The 23387-nt window shown below is 35.0% G+C and overlaps 1 protein-coding gene across 5 annotated transcripts in view; it reads left to right on the top strand.

Moving 5' to 3' along the window:
* TTC3 (tetratricopeptide repeat domain 3) overlaps positions 1-23387 on the top strand; it is a 62874-nt gene that overhangs the window by 20479 nt on the left and 19008 nt on the right. For all 5 annotated transcript variants that reach the window (XM_068688249.1, XM_068688257.1, XM_068688240.1 and 2 more), the window contains exons 16-29: positions 3848-3908; positions 7906-7972; positions 10716-10853; positions 11840-11920; positions 12567-12679; positions 14096-14222; positions 15623-15745; positions 15917-16018; positions 17620-17712; positions 18280-18344; positions 20399-20535; positions 21311-21634; positions 22385-22642; positions 23078-23124. In XM_068688249.1, the coding sequence (XP_068544350.1) occupies positions 3848-3908; positions 7906-7972; positions 10716-10853; positions 11840-11920; positions 12567-12679; positions 14096-14222; positions 15623-15745; positions 15917-16018; positions 17620-17712; positions 18280-18344; positions 20399-20535; positions 21311-21634; positions 22385-22642; positions 23078-23124 (1736 nt within the window). The remainder of the gene's footprint in view (positions 1-3847; positions 3909-7905; positions 7973-10715; positions 10854-11839; positions 11921-12566; positions 12680-14095; positions 14223-15622; positions 15746-15916; positions 16019-17619; positions 17713-18279; positions 18345-20398; positions 20536-21310; positions 21635-22384; positions 22643-23077; positions 23125-23387) is intronic.

Below are 23387 nucleotides of genomic sequence, written 5' to 3'. Positions count from 1 at the left end.
TCCATAATTACTTTACGGTTACTAAAAGCTCCGTATATATCATTAAGAAAATCGTCCTGCAGTTAGAGAGGAAAGATGCTACAAGCTATTTCACAGAGGATCTTTTGCTACAAAGTCTAAGAGATGTAAGCTGGTGTTGTTCAGTTTTTTTGTTTTTGTTTTTGTTTTTTTTAATGAAAAAAGCACTTTTGTAGAAAGACCTCCCAAATTTACTGCAGTTCTGGAGTTACTTTCCTGTGGTGAGTGTGTTCATTTTAAGCACAAACAGCTCTCAGCTTCAAAGTGAATTCTCTTCCTGAACTTTGTTTTTTATCACCTGGTAAATATACTTTAACTGCAAATGTGTAAGAGATTTCCTTGATTCCCAGAAATTGTCCATGCTCTCTTCTAAAGCTGTGACCTTCAAAGCAATGAGTCCTTCTACTCTTGACCAGGCAGAAGTTTGAAGTGCTCACTTATCCCATTCTTTGGACTTCACATAGTTAAATTTTTATCTGAAAGTGTGGACTCCAAATTTGATTTTAGGAAGCCAATGAAGATATGTTACGAAATAATATTGAGAAATGATTAGTAGGAAGAAGTGGTGTTGCTTCTGTAGACTTTGGATATCATATGCAAACATCTTGAAGAATTAAGTAATTTTTTGTGAATTGGAAAAGGCTGCAAAAGAAAAGTCGATGCAAATTTATTGAAAAGATAGGATCCTTGGTAGGATTACTTTAAAAAGAACAACTGTAAAGTGTTAATTCAGAAAGCATAAATTAGGGAAGAGCTTTGGAAAGGGGAAGTCAAGCTCGGGAAGAAAAATCAGTTTTAGGAACTATATGTAAATGGTGTTAACAGAGCAAAATATGAGATGCATGGTGCCATAGGGAATTCTGAACAAGTTTGAATCAAGTGACTACAAGAATGTCTGAATTCACTTGTTCCTGAGCAAGAAGGATAGTTGATTTTAGAGAGGTTAAGGAGGGAAGAGGGATCATGAAAGGGAATGCAGGTAGAGAACTGAAAATTCGTCTAGGCTGAAAAGATCATAGGACTGTGAAATGTTGTGTTGGGGAAAAAAAAAAAAAAAACTACTTGCTGATTCCATTTCTTTTTCTGTTCTTCCTTCCTCCTCCTCCTCCCCCCAATACTCATTATGTCAGTACTGTTGTAGAAAAAAATATTTGATTTGGCTTTGATGTGAAAGGAGGAGTTATGCTCTGAATGACTAGCTGATACAAGTTTAGTGTGGGTGGGGATGAACAGCTTTCTTTTTCTTATCCTTTGTTCACATAGAAAAGGCTTGTGGCTTGCAGAAGAGCTAATGTAAAGGAACTTTATGCCACTGTATCTTATCTTAACAGTGCTGTCCTTTTTCATTATAGCTTTTGCTTGCATGTACTGTTTTTCTGAACATGTGTATATTTCTGTTAAATATCTTTGTTTGCTTCTAATGGAAATCTCTAGCAAAAGCAATGCTACTTCTACTAATATTTTAAAATGTTTCTGGGGTAAGTGAACTCTTTGCTGTTGAATTAATACGTTCGCTGAAGTGTTTTAATGATAATTCATCAAGATTTGCTTGTTACTTTCATTTAAAAAGATACTACTTTCAGATTTAAAAAACACTTTAAAATTGAATGGTATATGGGAGTAGTAGTTTCTGTATGAAAGTTTTCTGGAATCTCTTTTTTTGCATGGCTTTTAATGTTAGATTCATTAAGTGAAATAATAGGGCCGATTAATTCTTTCATTTGATAGTGCAAGAAAAGATTTGTATTGGTATATCTTCATTAAGATTTTGCTTTGAGTATTTCAGTTCTTTAAGGAGGGGAAAAATATTTAATGAAGAAAAGGCAATATAATCTCTATCTCTAAGTGGTAAAATGATGATATGATTGAAATGTTGTCTGGCCTTCAAAAATACTGTTTTCCATCATTTAAATATCTTTAATCATTAGAAAGTCCTCATATTATTTGTGCTACTTTTGGAATTTTTAATGCATGTGAACAGTTCCAGCACACACCTGTTCAGACATTTCAGACATTTTCAATAAATGCTTCATAAAATAATTCTGAACGTGATCTTTATGACATTTGAATTTTGTTCTGATTAATTTATGTTCTGTCATTAAGTAGCTTTTAATGAAAAATTAATTGAGGCACAAGGCGTGAGGGTGTCTATGTATGTAATTGAACTTGAGACATTCCGTTGTCTTGTTGAGTGAGATTAGTCAAATGGATAATTTGTGTTTTTCTCTGAACAGTGTCTTTCAGTGTTTTAAAAAATATATATATACTAAAATATGATACTCAGAAAAATATTCTATATATCTACGAATAAACATTTTCAAGCGTAGATAATTGCTGAAATTTATATGTGATTTTTTTTTTTTTTTTCCAAATTCAGTTTTACGGTAATTGAACTTCAGCAGCATTCAGTATTTTATTACATTTGATTTATTTGGTAGCTGTACCTTGTATTTGGGTTCCACTCCTCTACCAGCTTAACTCCAGGTGCTGGAATGTGTGTTGTCTGTGTGATGGCGTCCAGTGCTTGGAAGCTACAGCCCTTTCCTAAGCTGTTTCTAAAAGGTTATAGCTGGAGCTATCTTATCTTGGAACAAGTAGCTGAGACAGAAAAAGGCATTCTTATATGAATTGTGAAAAGAATTAGGTTTAACTAGCAAAAAAAGTGTGCCCCTCTGCCCTCTTCAACATGTTAATGTGTGTAATAAGGAACTCCTGCAACATGTGATGCTCAGCAGCTCTGTAACTGAATTTGTCAGTTGCTTGTTTCTTTACCAGACCAGACATACTATTTTTGCCTTGTTTCTGTAACTGTTTGGTTACCAGAAGGAAGCTCTCTTAATAAGTGGATTTTGTCACTGTTGCTGTTGACTCAGTCTTGTTAAAAAAAAAAAAAAAAAAAAAAAAAAAAAAACTCCAACTTAAAATTCTTGAAATTTAAAGGCTTCATGACTTCATTAAGAGCATTCTTATGCACATTCATGTAACTAATCTCATGTTCTAGCTGACAATTTTCTAATTGTGTTCCAGAGAAAACAGTTGAGTTGCTTCCTGGTTTTGACCAATTCCAATAAAGTACTAAAACAATCTATTTTGTTCCTCATTCCTACTGACTTGTTTACTTAGTTTATAGAGCAGAGTGACTAAGATAACGTAAGATATCAGAAATTATAAAGTATATTAGAGTTTTGCATTGTCTCTGATGTCGTTTCAGAGTTACAAGTGAATCAGTTGTTAGGATAGATTCATTCTTGTTGTAGCCCAGTGTTTGTTTCCATGCAGCCAAACATTTCTGTGTTGTAAGCAGGAATGTTTATGTTGATCTGACTCATAGGTTTGTATTTCTAAGGTTAATCTGGCTTGCACTTGACTCCTCTAGCAATGTATTTTTGAAGTAGCAGTCTTCCTGCAAAATTTCTGTAGCCAAACACGAATGAAGACATTTAGTGCACAAAGTGAGCTATTATTACGTTTAAAAATTCTGGTTATCTCATAGTTAAATAGCAAAAGTGGCGTTGTAAAGTGTACCTGGTTTGTTTGGTTTGGTTTTCACTTTTGATTCATGTAAGATATGAGAAAGTGAAGATTCTTCTGTTTATTTGAAACATCATTTTCCCTTTATAGGATTAATAAAATTCTATACTGTTTAATGGAAATAATGTCAAATTTGCATCATAACACTCAGAGATGTGTCTGAAAAAATTTTGCTAGTTCTGAATACTGTAAACATTTCAAATCTATAACTTGTACAGCAAAATAAGAGTTTTGTGTGCATTTTCCTTTTTTTAGGTTATTGTCATTGTGTTTGAAATATTTTTTTTCCCTGTTGTAGGCCAAAGTCACCACAACAAAGGAAGGCCAAAGAACAAACCTGGTGATTCTGAAAAGACGAAGTAAGTAAAATTTGTAGTTACTTTGTATAACTTAATTTAGTGTTTTTTTGTTTTTGTTTTTTTTTTTTAATATATATTGCACTTATAAATGGCTGATGCAGCTTTGTCTTGTTGCTTGCTCTTTGCTTTTTTTATTTTCCCCCAACTAAGGGTTAATTTAACCCCCTAAATCTGATATATAATCCATTATATTGAATAGGTGGATCTATTCCCACAGTAGTATATGTTTATTATTAGAGAGAGGGTGGTGATTTCAGTGCAATGTCAAGGAGCAGAAGGTAAACTATAGAGGAAGAAAGTGTAGAGTAATTATTTTCTAATGAAAAACGTTGTATTTAGATATGTTTTAATGTATACCATTAATATTGTTATTAAAGCATTATTTATAATTTATTGTATATGTACATAAATAAACAATACATAAAACATAATAAACTGATTTATTATTTGTTATTTTATAAACTTAACATTTAAACTGAACACTTAGATGGGAATTGTTCCCTGTTTGTGAACCTCATAAGTGTTATGCAGCAGCAGCTCCTAACACTACATACGATGAGACACTTCAGTGAGTTTTAAGATGGGTGTCTCCCTCTTAGCCTTTACCACTAGATTAATTGTATTTGCCTGTGCGTAGACACTTACCTGAGCAGTTGATTGGTTATAATTCATTGCTGCTTTCAACTGTGCTCTTAGCTTCTTGACCTTCTGTATTAATAAAAACCTAACCCTACTGGGGCCTTTGCTTTGCAGGTCAAAATATTGGAGCATGGAAGTTAGTGAGTAGAGGAGAAAATACCATAGGGTCCCGATTTTTGTGGAAAGGTGTCCATAGTAGCAAGTTGAAGTTGGAGTAGCAGGGTCCCAGTGTGGGAGAGGGTAGCATGTGAGTATATTATGCAGTATGAGGGTGTTGTGAGGGTGGGAAAATCATCAGTGCTCTGTTTTCTAATTTTAAGGTATGAGGAGTATAGGAGATCCTGGTGCAGAAGCCTTTTATTCCACTTTTTGTAGGCATGGAAAAAGTAGGCACAAAAATGAGAGAGTATTTCTTCTGCTGTGATGATGTTTCCTCTTACCACCTTGTTGAAGGAGTCTAAGAAAGTTAAATTTGTCAGTTAGAAGATCTGTTTGCTTCTACCTGGTTTCTTTTTAACACTTTTTTCTTTAATGGTCTTTTGACATTTCTAAAATAGGTAGCATTTGTATAAGTATACACAGAAAAGTCATCTCAGTATTTGCATACAGGTTTTAAGAGCTTGATGCAAAGGTAATAACAATATCAGTAATCACTGCAAAGAGATCATAGATATTAAACACCAAATTTATTATTCTAGATACTGAAAGTTCTGTAATAGTACATTTACAGGAGATATACTGATACGTATCTGCATATGTATATTTTCCATGGTATTTCCCAAGAGATAAAAAAGCATTGAGGTACAAAGGGAAGAGAATATCAACAAAGAGAAATTTCTGTTACGCAAATGGTGTGTGGTGTGTTAGTAACCATTTCTTCTGGCAGTACTGCTTAGGTACAGTCAAATGCTTTGCTGAAATGTGGACCTTAATTTGGAAAGTGGTTCCTGTAAGAAAACCACGAGAGCACTAGAAATGCCATCTAGAGCATAGTGCCTGTATACTGATTTTTTTTTTCTAGTAGGATGTCAGGCAAAGTAATCACAGTTGTTGGTAATCCAAGCTACCTTTAATAGAGAAGAGGATTTATATGAAAAGGAGATGCTGGCGTTTAGTGTTTGTTATGCAGTTTGCATTAATTATAATTTAAGTTTTCAACGCTAACAGTCGTCTAGTTCAGTACCCTGTTTCTGACTGACAAAATACCACATCAACAGCATATATACAAACAGGTTAAGTATATCTTAATTTTCCTGTATACTTTATCACTGTGGAGTGTGGTAAAGCCACTTGGAAAATTATTGGTAGTATACAAAAGCGATTATTTTTGTGGGTGAAGAAACTTTTTTTTCTAATTATGAAAAGAAGTGAGAGAAATTGGTCTTAATGAACTATAACTGAAGGCTGATTAACCACTTTTTATTTAAAGCCTACTATACCCTATTATGTGCTTATATTTTTTTCATCCTCTTCAGGATATAGTTCATGTTAAGACAGCTGATTAAAGCTCACTACATTCCAGCTTCCATGAAGAAACCGAATTCTTATTGAAAACTAAATATTTTCCAAATCTCAGTTGGATTTTAGTAAATGAAAGCATAATTTTAATAACCACTGCTTAAGTTGCCCAAAAGCAAGTTGCATGATACAGCCGAACCACGAACGTGCTTCCTTTACAGCAAAAGATAATAGAAACCTTGTTCTTACTGTTACATTCAAACTTACAGCATAGTTCAAGCTGTATCTTATTTTCAAGGACTCTTTGTACTAGTTCTACTGTGTACTACTTCTACAGCGTACCACAAGGTCAAATCATTATAAATCAGTTCCAGTTTAATACTAGAAAAGAGCTTTTAAAGTCCTTTAGGACTTTGTAAAACTTAAACCTTGGCTTAAAGCGAATAAATGTCTAATTTTAAGCACACAAATACTTTTTCTGAATGTGAATGAGTAAGTTTGGTGGCTCGGGGCCAGTATTGAAAGTCGAAATAAACAGCACTGTAGATTTTATGTACAAAATGTATGCTTCTATCTGTCCTAAAATTTAAGAGTTTAACAAAAGAAATAGTAATTTCCAGTGATACTGGGACCAACATGATTTAAACAAGTTTGAGGAAGTCGCTGCATTTATAGGTAATTCTGTTTGCCAGTGTATTTCTTCACTGAATAGATAGTTAAGGAGTTAAGAGCTATTACTTCAGACTTGTTTTGTAATGTGACTGAGGCAAACAATGACTTACTGCTTATGGCTATGCACAGTTGGAAGCTTTCAGTGTTGCAACCTCAACTGTGAAATGAGACAAATTGAGCTCAGGCTGTACTTTCTTGTATGCTTTTTCAGCTAGCGTTTTTCATTTGTGTTTAGGATGATTTAAAACCGATAAGAGAGAGCGAAATAAAATGTTTACACTGAAATAGAGAAGCTGATACAAGTTTCTATCAAGTGCTTTTTTTTTTATCATCTATGAAATTGCTTGTCTCACAGTAAAGTTTTTGACTTACATGGTATTTCTCTAGTGAGGTGCATGGTCAGTTACAATCATAGCTCTGTTTCTGTAATTGGCAAGTTGCTTGGCTTCAAAAAAAAAATAAATTATCAGGGAATCCTGTGACACTGTAAAGGATTTACCCTAAGCGATGAGTGCTTGATGCCTTTGAATGTGACTGAACTAAATGTATATTAGCCATAGGCAATATAGTAGCATTGAGGATAGAGTAGCAATCTTAGCACTGAGAATTTAATTTAGAGTATTGAGCAATACTTTGCCTCTGCGCTTGCTCCATTTCCCAGTTGCGCATTGCCTTTCTGCCCTAGTAGAAGAAAGGAAGAGCTGAAAAGAACTTCTCTCTTCCTCTCTTCTCTGTTCTCCCTGCCTCTGCCATGCATGGCTGCTACATGCATTCAATTTTAAGTGGTTGTTGTGCTGGGGTAAAGGAACTTGTGTTTAAAAAAAGGTACAGCAGGGAAAAGAGGAGAAGGGAGAAGAGGCCTAAGTGGCTTCGTATACTTCTGCCTCTCTAGTTACCTATCCCAGCCCTTCAAAAAAGCAATTCAACTGACATTGAGCTGGAGAAGATAAAAGAAAACTAAAATGATGGAGAAGGCCTCTACTTCCCTGAAGCCCTAGTGATTCCCAAGCCGTAAGATTGAATAGTATCATAATCCTGGATAATGTTACAATACTTGTGAAAAATACTATTGTGAATATTATTGTGGAAAAGTGTGCCATAAGAATTTCTAACATATAGGCTCATGTGGTGGTATGGTAAAAGCACAGAAATTTCTCGTTTCTTGAAAATTAGATCACATATAAAATACATCTACGAATTCATAATACCATTGTCCTGTTATTTGTAGAGATCACCTTGATTTGAAGATAGAGTCTAAAAGCATCCAAGATAAACTCTTCTGTACTGTACAACAGGTAACTGTGGGAATTATTTAGCATATGACCTTAAGTGTAAACAATTACAAACTTTTAATGATGCTCTCCAAAATCCCAGTTTGCTCAAAAATTGAACACTTCATGTTTAGCCTGATTTCTATCAAGAAACAAAGGTCATGTGATTACACTGATTTATATTGTCTCATTGCTGGTAGTCCTCTTTTTGCTTCTCCTCTCCCCCACCCACTGCCATTTAGCTTTACATTCACAAAAGGCAGCTGTCTCGGTGATGGTGCATGCTGAAAAGCTTTGTGAACAAAAGGTCTAGTCAGAAGAAAGAAAATCTATTGTGACCCTGAAGAAAAGGCAACGAGATCATCTTTTATTGGGTGTCAGGAAGCATATGTGGTTTCGTAACTTCTCTCAGAATTATTTCTTAATGCTTAAATACTTAAAATTTGACTAGCTATATATCAAATGCATGGTTTTAATACTGAAGTCAGTGGGGGTTTATGCATCCATCTGTTTAATAACCAGAAAATAGTATGTACTTATACTGAGCAGTTTCTTTAGGTTCTTAGTTGGTCCTAGATCAAACTTCTTCCATCCAACTGAAAGAATTGATTCTTACTCTGAGATGGCTTAGTTGCAGAGATTTGCTCTAGAAATATTTAGTTTGAATGAAATACAAATGTAAACTTGCATGCATGAACACCAGAGAAAATAGCAGTGTTAAAAGAGAAGTTAACATTGATTGCTACAGACCACCGTTACGTGTTGTTTTATTCAAAGGAAGAGGAGACAAATACTGAATGAAAAGATTGAAAGCAGGTCTGGAACCATGGAATACTCAGATAATGAAAACTAGAAAAGAGAAATTAAGGAATTTTGTCAGAGACTTATTACTAGCGAGGTAAAGTAGAAAGGTCAAAGATCTGAAATGGTAGCAGCTCCTATGAGGCATGAAAAGCAAGACCAAAGTGAATGTATCATTGCCTGTCAGGATGAACCGGAAAGGTAGACCATTTGAATGTTTATTTCTTGGTGTGTAAACACAGATAAGTGAAATCAATTTACTTGCTGCTTTTGTACAATGAAATCACCTTCCACTCCTGAAAGACACCATGCAGTTTTGTTATGCAGTTTTGTTGATTTCCAATGTACTCATAAAATGGCTAGAAATAGTTAGTAAATTGGCTCCCTTGTATCTCAATTTATGTGTGAAACTGTAAAAATCACTGGGAGTCATTCAGGGGCTTATAGTACTTCCCCAGGAGTTCAGATTAAATATGTTTTCTAGTATTTGATACATATCTTTGGAAATGGTCACAGAATTTTTTGTTGAACAGCTGTTCAAACTCAATAAAATTCAGAAATTGAGGTCTTATTTCTCAGGTCTTATTAGCAACAAATAATGAGTATTCCCAAACTGTTGAATGAATTAATTAATGGGGGCATACATAATTAGTCTTTTGATAATTAATTACTTCATAAAAAAGAAAAAATGGATTCAGGAGAAGATGCAGGTGCTGACTGCACTAAGACTCCCTTGCTTCCTTAAAAATACCTGGTTTTGTAAGGTTAATGCAGCACTAGAATCAAAACTCATTTTTTTTTTGTTGGCTTAATCAACTTTATGTCATGTGTACATTATTAGCTTAACAGTAAGTTAGTTCTGTTCCATACCTGAATGCTCTGACAGTGTTACCTCATGTCAATACTTCTAGGAAATTAAAAAATATCTTTCCTGCATTTTTTCTCCCATACCTGCTAGTTTGTTTCTGCTGTCCCTGCCACTTCTGTTTACAACTTTCATTGGATCATGGGTATTTTCCTATACTTGTCCTTTTTAACCAGGTGACAAAACAAAAACAAAGTATGATTGAAGTTCGTAGATGATACAGAAATTGTGTTGTGGATGAGCATTAATTTTAGTATATCAAAATGTTAGTTTCTTTCACAGGAATACAATTAACTACAACATTATTGTAATGTTTAAAAAATCAGGCAACTCAAAGATTAATGTCCCGTTCTTCCAAAACCTTACCGTTATTTTTTCCCAGCCCACAAGCCTGTATTCAGAATCCTGGGGAAAAAAACAACTTTGAATCGTCATGTATGAAGAGGGAGGGGGAAAAAAAAGTTAATGAAAAGCTTGTAAGGCAGAATTCCTAGTTAATTAAGAGTTAGTCTAAAATAGACAGGTGGGCCTTCTTGTTTGGTTTTGCTTGTGATGACAGGAGAAGGTGATGGAGGAGCTTCAAAGTACTTCTACGCTAGCACAAAGATCTCTTTCCAAAGCATAACATTATTTTTAAGTGTTTCAGCAGACCAAGTTCCTAATTCTGCAATTGCTTGTATTGATTTATTTTTTAAAAATATTTGTACGTGAGACAGAGTCTACAAGTGGGGGGAGAGATGCCTGCTTTTTATGTGTAAGAAGCATTAAGATAATGCTTGAACTAAACTTGGAACTTTCTGAAGGGAAACATGATCTAGACTTCAGCAAAAAAAAAAAAAAAATAAATACATAAAAATAGGTTTTTAAGAGATTGTCAGCAGTAGGTCCATAATTACTTTAAGTTTTTAGAAGTTGAATTTAAAACTACTTTAAAAAAAAAAGTTACCTGACCAGCTTTAAAAGCAGTATTACAATAAAACTGTAGAAGTAGAAAATTTGGACAGTTACCTATTGGATAAGTATTTTAGTAAATAGCTCACTTTTTATTAAAAAAAAAAAGTCTGTTTTCATTTTGAGTTGCTGTTTTCCTAAATGTTTTAGGTGGATTCAGCTATGTTGCTAGAAGAGGTTAAATCCCTTGTTCGTGATGGTTATACAGCCTTGATGGACCAGCGGTGTCGCAGTGCTGAACAAGCCTTTTCACAATTACTGAGCATTCTAAATCCTCCAGAATTAAAGGTAAATAATTGAGAGGAATAACTTAGTTATTAGGGTAATTGAGCTTTATTCTTTCAATACTGTGTGTCATTCCTTCCTTCAACCAAAATAAGTGTTGCTGAGTTGTTGCCTGTGATGTTGACTCCAGTGTTAGGTGTTGCACTGATACGTATGCCAAGGAGCTTAAAAATAAAAAAATTGAGAACAGGATAAGAGAACTATGGTATTATATCTTTGTAATTCTATCTTTGTAATGTTCAGCATACACATGTACATTTCTATATACAATTTTTAAAATATTTACCAAACTACTTAATATGAAACTACTGTCTATTGTTAGCTTTACTGATAATGTTGTAGGGTGAAAATAATTTAATATTATTCTGATCAGGTAATGCCTTGATGCAAGTATTGGGAATTTTTGTGTGAGTGTATCTAGTCATTCTGCCAGTGACCCAACTGGCAGCCTAATTTTTTTCAATCTACTGTAGCATTAAGTTTTCTGTGAACATTTGTGTGCACATGTATCTCTGTACTTCAAGGTCTCATTTTAGTAAGAGCTATTGCAGTACCAACAACAAGTCTGTACGAAATGCATTACTAAGCAAGTAATGCACCAACCCATCTGGAATTGTGACCTAGTTTATTAGAAGGTAAAATTTTGAGAGAAGTTTTTTTATTTAAAAACATAACAGAATCTGCTCGATTCTGAATATGAAATCCAGCAAAGTTACACTGTACTACATGAAAACATACCAAGGTCAGTAATTGTAGCATTTTTAAAAGGATCAGGATGTATCACTCTGATGTATCAGGATGAAATGACCGGCAGTAAAGGTGCAGTTTACCTTCACTTCTTATGCTGATTGTAACATTAATCTGTGTAGAAACTATGATGGTTTTCTGTGTCTATTGTGGTGAAGATTTTCAATTTACAGTAGATAGTAATGTTCTTATTACTAGCCAAGTGTTTTTGCGCTATTACTATAATTTGACTCTATTTACAGCAATTGAATCTTCGTATTATTAATTACGTTGTAATCATCTATGGACATGCCACTGCTCTCCTTGGAATAGGACAGCCTGAGGTATGACATTAAGATACTATATTGCTTTTATTCAAAGTTTTAGTTCAGGCAGTTGATCATCTGTTTTTGTCTCCTCTTAACAGACATAAAAAGAGTTGGGAAGGAAAGCATTGCCACAGTTTTGAAAACCATGTGTGTTTTTTTTTTAAATCTGGGACTAGGTCTTTAATAGTTTTAGACAACTTAAGCTACCAAATAAGAAAAGTACTTTTTAAGGTTTCAAATGAGATTCTTAAGTATTACTGAAGTATATTCATTTTTTTCTTCAACTTCATCTTTGTCATAACATGGTTATGCACTAATCTTCAAAAAAAAATAATAAATAAATAAAATGTTTCTGGTTCCAGAAAACACCAAAACAGAAGGATGCACCCTTTCCCCCTGCCCTGCTTCAGTATTGTTTATAAATATTCAGTGTCTTTCAATTAATTAAAAATGTCTGGGTATCAGTAAGCTCAATTAGCTCATATCATTATTTTTTAGAGCCCTTTGTGTGTGAACATAAAACTGTTTAATTCTGTTTACAGTTCATAGGACTGATCAAACAATAGGGCATATTGACCCACTCTACTGGAGGGAAAAAGAGGGGAAAAACTGAAAAGCTTCTGGCTAAATGTCATGTTCTTGTCTTAAATTTATTTTCAAGGCACTGACAAAGGCCGAAGACCAGTTTAACAAAATAATTGAACAGTACCAGGAAGAAAGATTTGATTGTCTGGCATACTATGGAATTGGAAAAGTATACCTCAGGCAAAACAGGTTTGTGTAATAAAAAGTTTCAATACTTGATACAAAAAATATTTTCATTTGTGGTAGTCCTGCATGATTTTTTAGTAATTATTCTTTGTTAATCAACACATTCAAATATCAGAATGATTTATTACAAATTTATTTTTTTTCTTTTAAAAATGTAATGGAAGCTGCTGAATCCAGCAGACTCCAGGGTATGGGGACGTGACCGGTCAACCAGCACACCCCCCCAGTGGAGGAGAGCTCATAGGCAGAGTAAAAAACGATAAGTTTGGGGAAGAATGCATTGTAAAGAAAGCTGAACTTCTTTCAACACCAGGGAGACAAGGGAGTAACCTTGGTTTTAGATAAGCCAGCTGCATCAGTGAGTCATCAAGTTTCCTGAAATAAATAGCAATGATCTTCCTGAGCTAGCCAGACAAGAATAGGGGGGCGCGTGTATGTGGCTCAGCCTGACAAAATGTGTAAAAAGTAGACAACTAATCTTTGAAGAGAGCAATGGGCTGGCTTCAGTTCACAAATTCCTTTCTAGAAGCTGGAAACTCCCAGCTTGTGCTGTGATTTCAGGATAGTATCCAGTATCGCTCTACTAAATCAAAATCCCAATCAAAAGCCTATGGTGGGTTGATCTTAGATGCCCCTGCACCCTTGTCCCCCACCCCCGCTGGCCAAAACCCAACCCTTGCCTTTTAAACCTAATACAATGCCAGCCTTATCCAATGAGTAAGTTTGATATTAACCATTAACCCCCACTCCGTGTGGAATATCTGAAAGAACCTGGCCAGGGAGTGTTGGACTCTGGGAGGGGTTTCCTCCTTTCTGCTGCTGCAGTGTAGCCAGGTCTGTTCTAAGACCTAGAAGTTGCCTGTGTCCCAGTCCCATGGCTGTGGCTGTCCCTTCCCTTTGCAGTTTTGGCTGGTAGAAGCTTAGCTTTAGGCTGTGTCTAGAAGAGTTGCACACACCCACAGACACTTGTGAATAGAGCTGGCCACACAGGCTGCCCCTTCAACACCCATGCAGCACTATCTGAACTCACACAAAACATAAGTACAGGTAGCAGCATCCTCTGCCCCCTCCCTGGCTGACTGGGATTGAAGGTGGCTAGTGAAACTATGCATGTCCTCACGCTCCAGATTAACAAGCACACCCACAGTCATGTATCCCTTGAATATCAGCACAGGTTCTCATTCTGCTTAATATCCATGCATGAACTCTGGACCCTTTACCCAGCCACTGCCACAGGCCTCAAGTCTTTTACACTGGATAGCCATTTATTATCACATAATTTAATTCTTTTTCATCCCACGTACTCTTATTGTTACTGTTTGATTTTCTTGGATCATAAAATGAACAATGAAAGAATCATATTCTGAGCAGAAGTCATTGATAGATGATGTGAACGTGTTGTGCCTGCTTAAACTTCAGATTCTCAGATGCACTTGATCAGTTTATGAAGTCTCAAACAATGGTCAGTCGTAAGATTGTACCCGGAGTGTTAACTTGGCCCACAACATCTCAGGTCATTGAAGAAACACGAAAAGAGAATTTACAGGTATGTTTAACCACAAAAATAAAAATCCTATTCTCTCAAATGGACATTCCAAAAAAAAAAAAAAAATCTCCCAAAGCTCAGTAGTGTGACTCTTAGGTTGTCATCCTCACTTTGTTCCTTTCCCCCCATTATCAAGGCCAAGGAAGGTGGAGGACAGAAGTGAGGAGGGGTTCTGCATGAAGCAGCCAGTGCAAGTAAACTTCCTAGAGCACTGTCAACCCCAAAGCCTGGTCTGTGCAGAGAAGAGCTCTTTCTGCAATGGCAAAACTGTACTCTTGGAAAGCATACCATTTACAGCATAAGGGCAGGTCTCTGTATAGGAGTTTATACTTTAATATTTTTATGTAATAATGTGGTTCTAATCAGCCCCAAGTTGTACATAATGGGGATTTGATGTTATCGAACTAAATGGCTATGAATACTATATGCAATGTAATGTTAGAGAGAACACATTAGAAATGAGAATTAGCAAAAATATGAAGTTGAAAATTGTATAAGTAATGCTATATTTAAAACCAAATGGGATACTTTGACTGTATAGTTCTTAAGGTAAAATTCTTTGTTTGAATTGAAAAATCCAACTTCTGGTTCTGAAATTACAGATTACTCTTTTGTATTGAAAAGCTTTTTAATTTTTGGTGGTGTTATTGCTTTGAAGTTTACCATGCCATGAAAGTCAAGACACATAAGCTCCTCAGCATGCAGACACTCTGACACAGCAGAGCATGTGAGGTTACTCACTGTATGAAAGTGGCTATACTGTATTAACCTGTTTTGCTTCTGGTCAAAGCAGCAGTTCTGTTGTTTTCTAACAGTGTGACGGGTGCAATGATTTCTCACAGACATCAGGCTAATACTGTAGTAAGCTGGCCTTATACAGCTGTGGTCCGGGACTGCTGGAGGGCTTAATGCAAATATCTGAAAAGCTGCAACTGGAGGTCTATTTGTTTCTAATAATGTTTCATTAATTTGGGCTCAATGCCAACACCAAGGGACTTGGAACACACTTGACATTATCCTATTTTAATATCTTTACCTTCAGACGCTGTTTAGGGAGACCTCACTAGCTCCAGTGCAGCACCAGGTCTGAGCTGTCCCTGGGAATTTTGGTATAGAAAACTTACTATATTCTCATGCAATTCAAATTTGTTAAGCATGTATAAACCTGCACATAGGAAAACTATGGTTACTTAGTTGATAGCAATTCAAATGAACTTTTGAATATTTTGGCATAAATCTTGAATGGCTTTCACTAGTAAAAGTTACCTTTTGGTATTAGTTGTATGTATTAGTTCAAAAAGTGATGTCTGTCTGTTTCACTGGAAAGTTCCCTAGAAGTAGATATTTAATCTTCTCCTGGTTTCTGTGCAATTTATCTGATATTGTTTTATGTTTCTCAGTTGATCTTAAAGAATTGTATCGAGGAGTGCAAGTTCCCTCCAGAACCAGATGCAGTCTGTCGCTATCAGCAATGCCATGGCCACTCCAAAATCCAAATATTTTTTACAGATCCAGACTTTAAGGTAAATTTTAGTTTAAAAGGGTTTGGGAAATGCAGTATCCTGTTTTCATGTTTTCTATCCACTTTTATATTAGAACACTATCTAAAGCACACCATTTTATTATATCTTTTGTTAGTTGTGCACTGTTTTTCTGTTGTTTTCAAAGATGTTAATATTATTTTCCAATGTTAGGGTTTTATACGTATTACCTGCTGTCAGCAATGTAGAGTGGAATTTCATATCAGCTGTTGGAAAAAGTTGAAAACTACAAACTACAGTGATAAAAATGATAAGGTAAGACCTGTGTCAGACTAGAAGCTTTTTTTGTCAATGTTACAGCATTCCTTTGGTCTGTGGCAAGTGAAGTGAAACATATATATGGCTGTAACATTCATTTGACAATAGCAAGAAGAGAGAAAGGAAGGAGGGGTCTCTTGCTAAATTGTCTAATATGCAAGTGTGGGCAAAGCTTTCTTTCGTCTACAGAAGAAAGGCTTGTGTATTTGTGGTGGTTTTACCCTGCTACACAGCAGAGCTCCACTATAACCACTCTCTCGTTGCCCCTCCTCAAAGGAAAAGGGGAAAAAAAATACAATGAAAAGGGCTCAAGGGTTGAGATCACAGGGGACAGGGAGATCACTCAATTATCATTACAGGGAAAACAAACTTGGTATAGGAAGATTAAAATAATTTGCTGCATATTACTAACAGGCTACAGAACAGTGGGAAGCTAAAAGCAAGCTAAAAACACCATAAAAACACCTTCCTCCTATCCACTCTCTCCTACCTCCTCCCCGTGAGCAGCAGAGAGGAATGGGGTCAGTCCCCAACACTTCTCCACTGCTCCCTCACAGTCCCTTCCTGCCCCTGGTCCCCATGGGGTCCCTCCCACGGGATGCCGTCCTTCCCCAACTGAGCCTGTGGGGGCTGCCCACAGGCAGCAGCTCTTCAAGCACTGCTCCCACACGGCTCTGTACTTGCCCAGGGCCTGCTCCTGCGGGGGTTCTCCATGGGCCGCAGCCTCCTCCAGGCCACATCCACCTACTCCTCCACAGGGGGGCTGCAGCGTGGAGATCTGCTCCATGTGGGACCCATGGGCTGCAGGGGGACAGCCTGCTCCACCAGGCACCTCTCCACAGGCCACAGGGGAACTGCTGCTGCCTGCCTGGAGCACCTCCTGCCCTCCTGCTGCAGTGACCTTGGGGGCTGCAAGGCTGGTTCTGACCCCTCTCTTCAGGCTGCTGTTGCATGGCCTTTTCTCCCTTTCTTAAATCTATTCTCACAGAGGTGCAAACAACATCACTTACTGGTTCAGCTCTGACCAGCAGTGGGTCTCTTTTGGAGACCCATTGGACAGCTGCTTGGCCCCACTCACAGAGGCCACCCCTGCGGCCCCCACTCCTACCAAAATCTTGCCACATAAATCCAATGCAGTATGCTTAGCCTGTTTCTATTGCATCAATTATGTCCTCCCATATGGAAGTGTATTCCTTCTACAGTCTTGCTGTTGAAGAAACAAATTGACATTGAGTATATCTAAAGTAATTTTACAAAAGATTATATTGGCAGTAAGTATAAAATGAAGGGTAATCCAGGGAGGGTATGAACTCATAAAGTAATATTCTTAAAGTTGACTCTTGAACCTGAAGTTGGAGGATGAGGGGATTTACTGTGGCTTTGAGAATAACAAGTATATGCCATAGGTATAGGAACCTTTGGATTTGCAGTCCTTGCCAAGTCAGCTGTGATTTTCTATCCTCATCCAGTAAGAGTTTAGGCATGTGGTAGCTTTAATTACCTTGTTGAACTCAAATAAAGAAACTGTAATCTGTATAAAAACATAGAATTTGTATGAATTTAAATGTCTTCTTTGTGTGTACCGTTTTCTCCTACAGGATTTTCTTCAAGAATTATGTTTCACTCCTGACTGTACGGGCCTTATTTCAAAAATAGTTATTTTCAATTCTTCTGGTTTGGTAAAATGCGAAGTAAGTAAATGTTCATATAAAATATGAAAATAATCTTTAAAATATTTACTTTGGTGAAGGAGATAAAGTGAAGGTGATAATGTAACTCAGAAATAATATGCAAGCTCATAAGTAATATGTTATCTTCACTAAAAATCTGAGCATTATTTAGGGACGTAAATTACCTGTTCTGTTCTTAACCTTGTTTTGGTTAGAACTGTCACTGAAGGGAACTGGAAATGTTTCTGTTGCTCTGTGAGAAGAAAAAAAAAAAAAAAAGATTGTAAAGTTTGCTTCCTGCCTACTAGTAAACTAGAACTAGAAACAGCATCCAGTTCTTCTGGCCTTGTGTTATATTTCCACTTGTCTTTTTTTTTTCAGAGAAATATATTGCTGTGTACTAAGTTGTAGTAGTAGAAACCGGTATTTAGGTAGACATTCATGAGGCATATGTGCAAGGGTGCACAGTGTCTTTTGCAGTATTACTTTCATTGTTTTCCAAAGCTTCAAATGCTGTTTGGTTTTGAGAACATCAATGTTGCATTGTAACCTAAGTTTTAATCAATGTGATGTCAATTGTTTTGGTAGTTTGAACAAAAAATCACAAAACCTAAGGAACCACCAAGAGCCAATATTAAACAGAAATGCTCAAGGTAAGCTCTCTACCGTTTAAAAATAAGTTCAGTCATACTGGAGGAGTGAGTTTTTCTAGAAATTAATTTCTTATGAATTGCTAAAACACCACAGGTACTTTGGAAAGCTATTCTTGTGCTTTACATCTGAAAAGATGTATTTGAATGAATGGAAATCATTTTTTGATTTAAAAAAAAAAAAAAAAGCAGATCGACTAGGAAGTCGGGTAAAAGTACTTTATTGTCCCATCATAAAAATATTTAAATTAACTTATAAACCTGTAGCTCTGTATATTATTTTTATAAATATGAGCACAGAAGGGCATTGACTGATATTTCTGAATAAATTATTGTTGTTATTATTGTTAAAATTATTGTTAGCTCTCTAGTGGTCTTAGTTCTATAAAACATAATTTTTATTTTGGTCACAGGATGTGACCATTCCTCTTCAAATATATGAGATCTGAGTTGTTGCAAAAACTGATATACCGCACCTTCCTATTGAGGATTACATTGTGCATTGCACCATTGATTTCCTGGCAACTAGCACCTGACTATAGCTTTTGACTATAAATGGACATAGACATCTTTTAAGCCCATATACCTGAAACCGAATTCACTGTGAAATGTGTGGGTGGTGAAGTAACATCATATGGCACAATTATGATGCAGAGGCTACGTGTAGAACTTAGGAACTCTCTTTACTTCAGCTCTCCATGCATGTCCTTCATTCATGCTAAGATATTTAACAATTGGAATGCTAAAAGAATGGTTTTCTGTTATTTTTCGTAATGGCTTGAGTGTCCTAATAAAAACACAGTGTTGCAAGTTGAGTGCATCTGGATTAGAAAACCACCACTATTTTCAACCTTAAATTGCAAATGTTGTTCTATTCCTCTGTTGCTAGAGGGAAGAAGTCAGCAAGATTTTAGCTGTGTGGGAGAAGAATCACTGCATAGCATAAATTCAGTACCACACCATCTAGCAAAATTTATAGGAATGATTAGAAATCAATGTAAATAAAAACTCCATATAGTAATGCTATTTCAGTAAGTTAGTACCAAAACCTTTGACATAACTGAATTGAGCTTAACACAATTCAGTTAACTATAGCTATAGTATAGCTATAGTATAGTATACTATATATACTATAGTACACTATATATACACTACAGTATATATATTATATATATACACCATATATATACTATATATTATATATACTATAGTATATATATAGTACATATTCTATAGTATATAGTATAGTATATACTATAGTATATGTACTATATATATTATTGTGTATATATATAATGTGTGTATATATATACTATATATATACACACACCAGTGTGTGTATATATATACTGTATATACTGTATATATACAGTATATATACTCTATATAGTATATATACTATATAGAGTGTATATATATACTATATATAGTATATAGTACGTATATACTATAGTGTATATAGTCTATATACTATAGTATATACGTACTATATACTATATATAGTATATAGAATATACTATGTAGAATATAGTATATACTATACTATATACTAGTATAGTATACTATATATAGTATGTACTATATATAGTATATATACTATAGTATATAGTATACTATAGCTGAAGCAAAATTATAAATAATGAGACATTAAAATTAATTTAGAGCATCTTCTTGGAATAAAAATAAGTTAATAAAAGTCATGTGGTATTATTTGGTGCAAAATGTGTTATAAATTGAGAAAGGAAAAAAAAAGTATTTCCGGTACTTAATGCTATTTCAGACATTAAAAGTAAAATTCGGAGTAAAATAATTTCAGGAATCTTGAGAATATTCCTACCATTACATACTTGCTTTTATGAGACTTTAATGAAATTTTGTGGTTTCTTAATGAGTTAAAAAAAAAAAAAGTTTTATTATATATGTACTATTCAAAATAATATTTTACAGTGGAATGGAAGTGTATAGCTATTGTAAGACATGGAAAAAAAGTTAATTTGCCAAAGTAATTAGGCACATTTATCTTAACATTAGATTCACTGTTTAATTGTCTTTATCAGTTTTAGGAAGCTAAAAATGAAACAAGAAAAAAAAATACGAAGAAAATGTGCACGGAAGGATGCACTGAATGCTGCTAAACAGAAAATAGAAGAAAACCAGATGGGAAATGAACCATCTCAACACCGTGATCACAGTGGTATGTAGAATTATGGATGATTGTTCTAAAACAATATGAGATACCATAGTTAGCATTCTGGATGTCCTAAATCAAATGACAGAAAACTACTAATTTTGGACATACCCTCCCCAGCCCTGAAGACTTGTATAATCTTACCATAGGAACTTAAATTTATGCTAAGGATTGCTTTTTTCAGTTTTGGTTTTAGTCTCTATAAATAACTGGAAGTTTGTACTGTATGATGGTTTATGTTCCTTTTTGAACCAAGAAATCAAGAATGAAGTTCTTCACGTCTGAGCAGTCTCTGCTAGACTGATAGTCTTTGCATCCAAGGTATATGCTTGGATGTTCAGAAATGTGCTTTTGCTCTGGAAACTGATGCTTGGGGAAGTTCTCTCTCTGCATCAGGGCTGGCATACAGCCTGCGCAGAAAAAAATAAATTTGTACAGGCAATTGCTTCAAGCTGCTGCTATTGGCAGGTAAAAAAAACATATTCTTTCCAAAATCCAGTCGAGGTGCTAAGGATTACTTTGTTGTGTAAACCAGATTTAAAGCCATGTACTGTCAAATTTATGAAGATAAAGCAAGTTTATATATTAAAAAATATATACATTACATATTAAAAAAATATTCTGTAATTTTAGGTATTGTGAAAAAGCTAATATTAAAAATCCAGTAAAAAGAAAACTCCACTTAGTCCAGATTCTCTGTGCTTTAAAGTTGATGCTTTTATTTGTGGCAAATAAACATGAAATCCTGTTATTCTTTTTTTTTTTTTTAATCCCACTTTAGGTTATGCAGGCTATGATCAAGGCTTATATACTGGTGATAGAGTCCTTCAGCGTATCATTCAAAATGCTGAGCAAATAAAAACTGCTGTTCGTGATGCTTCCAAACTGTTAAAGGAATTGCTTTCCTGGTCTGTAATCAATGGGGAGGATTACACATCATATTGCAAAACTAGCAGCATGTCACATGCAGTGATGGAGCAGCTCATCAGTTACTTAATTCAGGAAAAAAACAGAGTGAAAACAAGGGGTTTTATTCATGTGTTGAGTGAGCTGGAAGAAGTGGATCCCAAGTTACAGAAGTGGATGAAACACCTTAACAACTTGGGTAGGCTATATGTTTATGTAATAGCAGAAGACCTTACCTGGTCGTAATTGTTCAGTCTGCAGATGAAGATAACCTATATTTTCCAGTCTTGCTTTGTTAACATTGATGGGTGATGAAGTGAAACTTTCTTCTTCTTCATTTATTTGATCCTTAGCGGGATTTCTAGAGAAGAAGATATGACCATCAGTAACACAGCAACCACCTCTCTCTTCTCTGCAGAGACAAATTTTTCTGAATAAGTAAAGCATTTTAATGTAGACAGGGCTTTGCCCATGTAGGAAAAAGAGAACTAAACAATTTTTGTATGCCAACATTTTTTTAGGCTTAAATGAGACTATTTGTCTAAATCATTTGTTTCTGGGAAGATATGGTAAGATCACCTGGAAGTAGTTTAACTTGGTTCTCTTTGGTAGTGTTGCCCTGCTATGTGGTTTCCTATTGAATTTATAATTGGATAAAGATGCAAGTTTCTTTTTGCAGGCAAAATGGACGTAAGGTGCCAAGGGTTCTTTATTTTGTGTTGTATCCATGCCCTTGAAGGAATTTGTATAGATTTATTATAGTAAAATTCATATAAAATCCATTTGTCTTTTTTAGCTTGCATTTTCAAGATAAAAAAGTTTTTACATAATCTTTCATCTACCATATATTTAATTTCTGGAATAAGCTGTTCCTCTTTTAAGAGGAGTATCACACTTGAAAAACAAATTGAGGCCTCAATAAAATGCTATCTTTTTCCTGCTCTTTCAGGGTTGACAGCTACAGAGAACTTTTTCCTTCAATATGGACAATTTTTAAAAGAACTTGATCTTTCTATTTTAACAACACTTTGGAATGAGAAGTATGGTAGTAAATTTGATTACGTGTCAACGAGTTCTGAAGAAGTTCTTGACTATTTCTCAAAACCGCCTCTAGAAAAAGCTCGTTGTTTTATATGGCTGTTAGAACTCAACAGAGAAAATTTTCCATCTCTTCATCAAGCTTTAGATGAATTCTTTGATAAAATGGGTAAATATGCTAAGGTCTCTATTCTCATAAGAATTGTATTTCTTCTGTCTTTATACCTCATCTGGTGTACTCTGCAAAAGGCTGAAATCTCAGTAAATTACTAACCTCATTATATGGGAATTTACGTGTTCAGTGCATAAAATTCAACAGAGTCTAAAAGGCAAATCACCCTTTTAAAGGGTACGGTCTGCTGTTTGTTTCAAGTGCCACAACTACCACATAAGTTAACCTTTATGCATATATGCAGTCCAAACAAAATCGTTTTTTTTCTTTAATTTTAAGCATAATGATTCTGCAACAACAGTCTTAGAGATGCCTCAATGGTATTTGAGGGAGTATAATAATTATTACTGTGATTCCGTAGTTCACAGTTCTAAATTACTTGAAATAGTAATATTTTAGTTTATGAATATGACTCTGTTATCATTTTAATAGATGACCCTACCATCATATTAAAGAAGCAGGGAAATGAAGATATATTGGTAAGTTAACCTAGATATCAATCTTAATAATATGTGAAATCCCTTGCTCTTTTCTTTGATGAATTAGAAATGAAGTAAAAGCAATTACAATAAAACTATTTTTATTTCAGTGTTACTTATATCTTAAAACAAAGTGACGATTTCTGGTTCTCTCATTAAATTACTGTTAGTAGAATTGTGTTAATATATAATCAAGTGCCATTAAAAAATGAAGATGCATTTTAGTTCCTCCATCATTGCTTATCTTAATAACAATTTGAAGT

The sequence above is a fragment of the Anas acuta genome, chromosome 1 (assembly GCF_963932015.1).
Source record: "Anas acuta chromosome 1, bAnaAcu1.1, whole genome shotgun sequence".
In the NCBI taxonomy this organism is placed as follows: Eukaryota; Metazoa; Chordata; class Aves; order Anseriformes; family Anatidae; genus Anas; species Anas acuta.
Note: the sequence above shows the minus strand (reverse complement) of the source record. Positions and strands in the feature narration are given on the sequence as shown.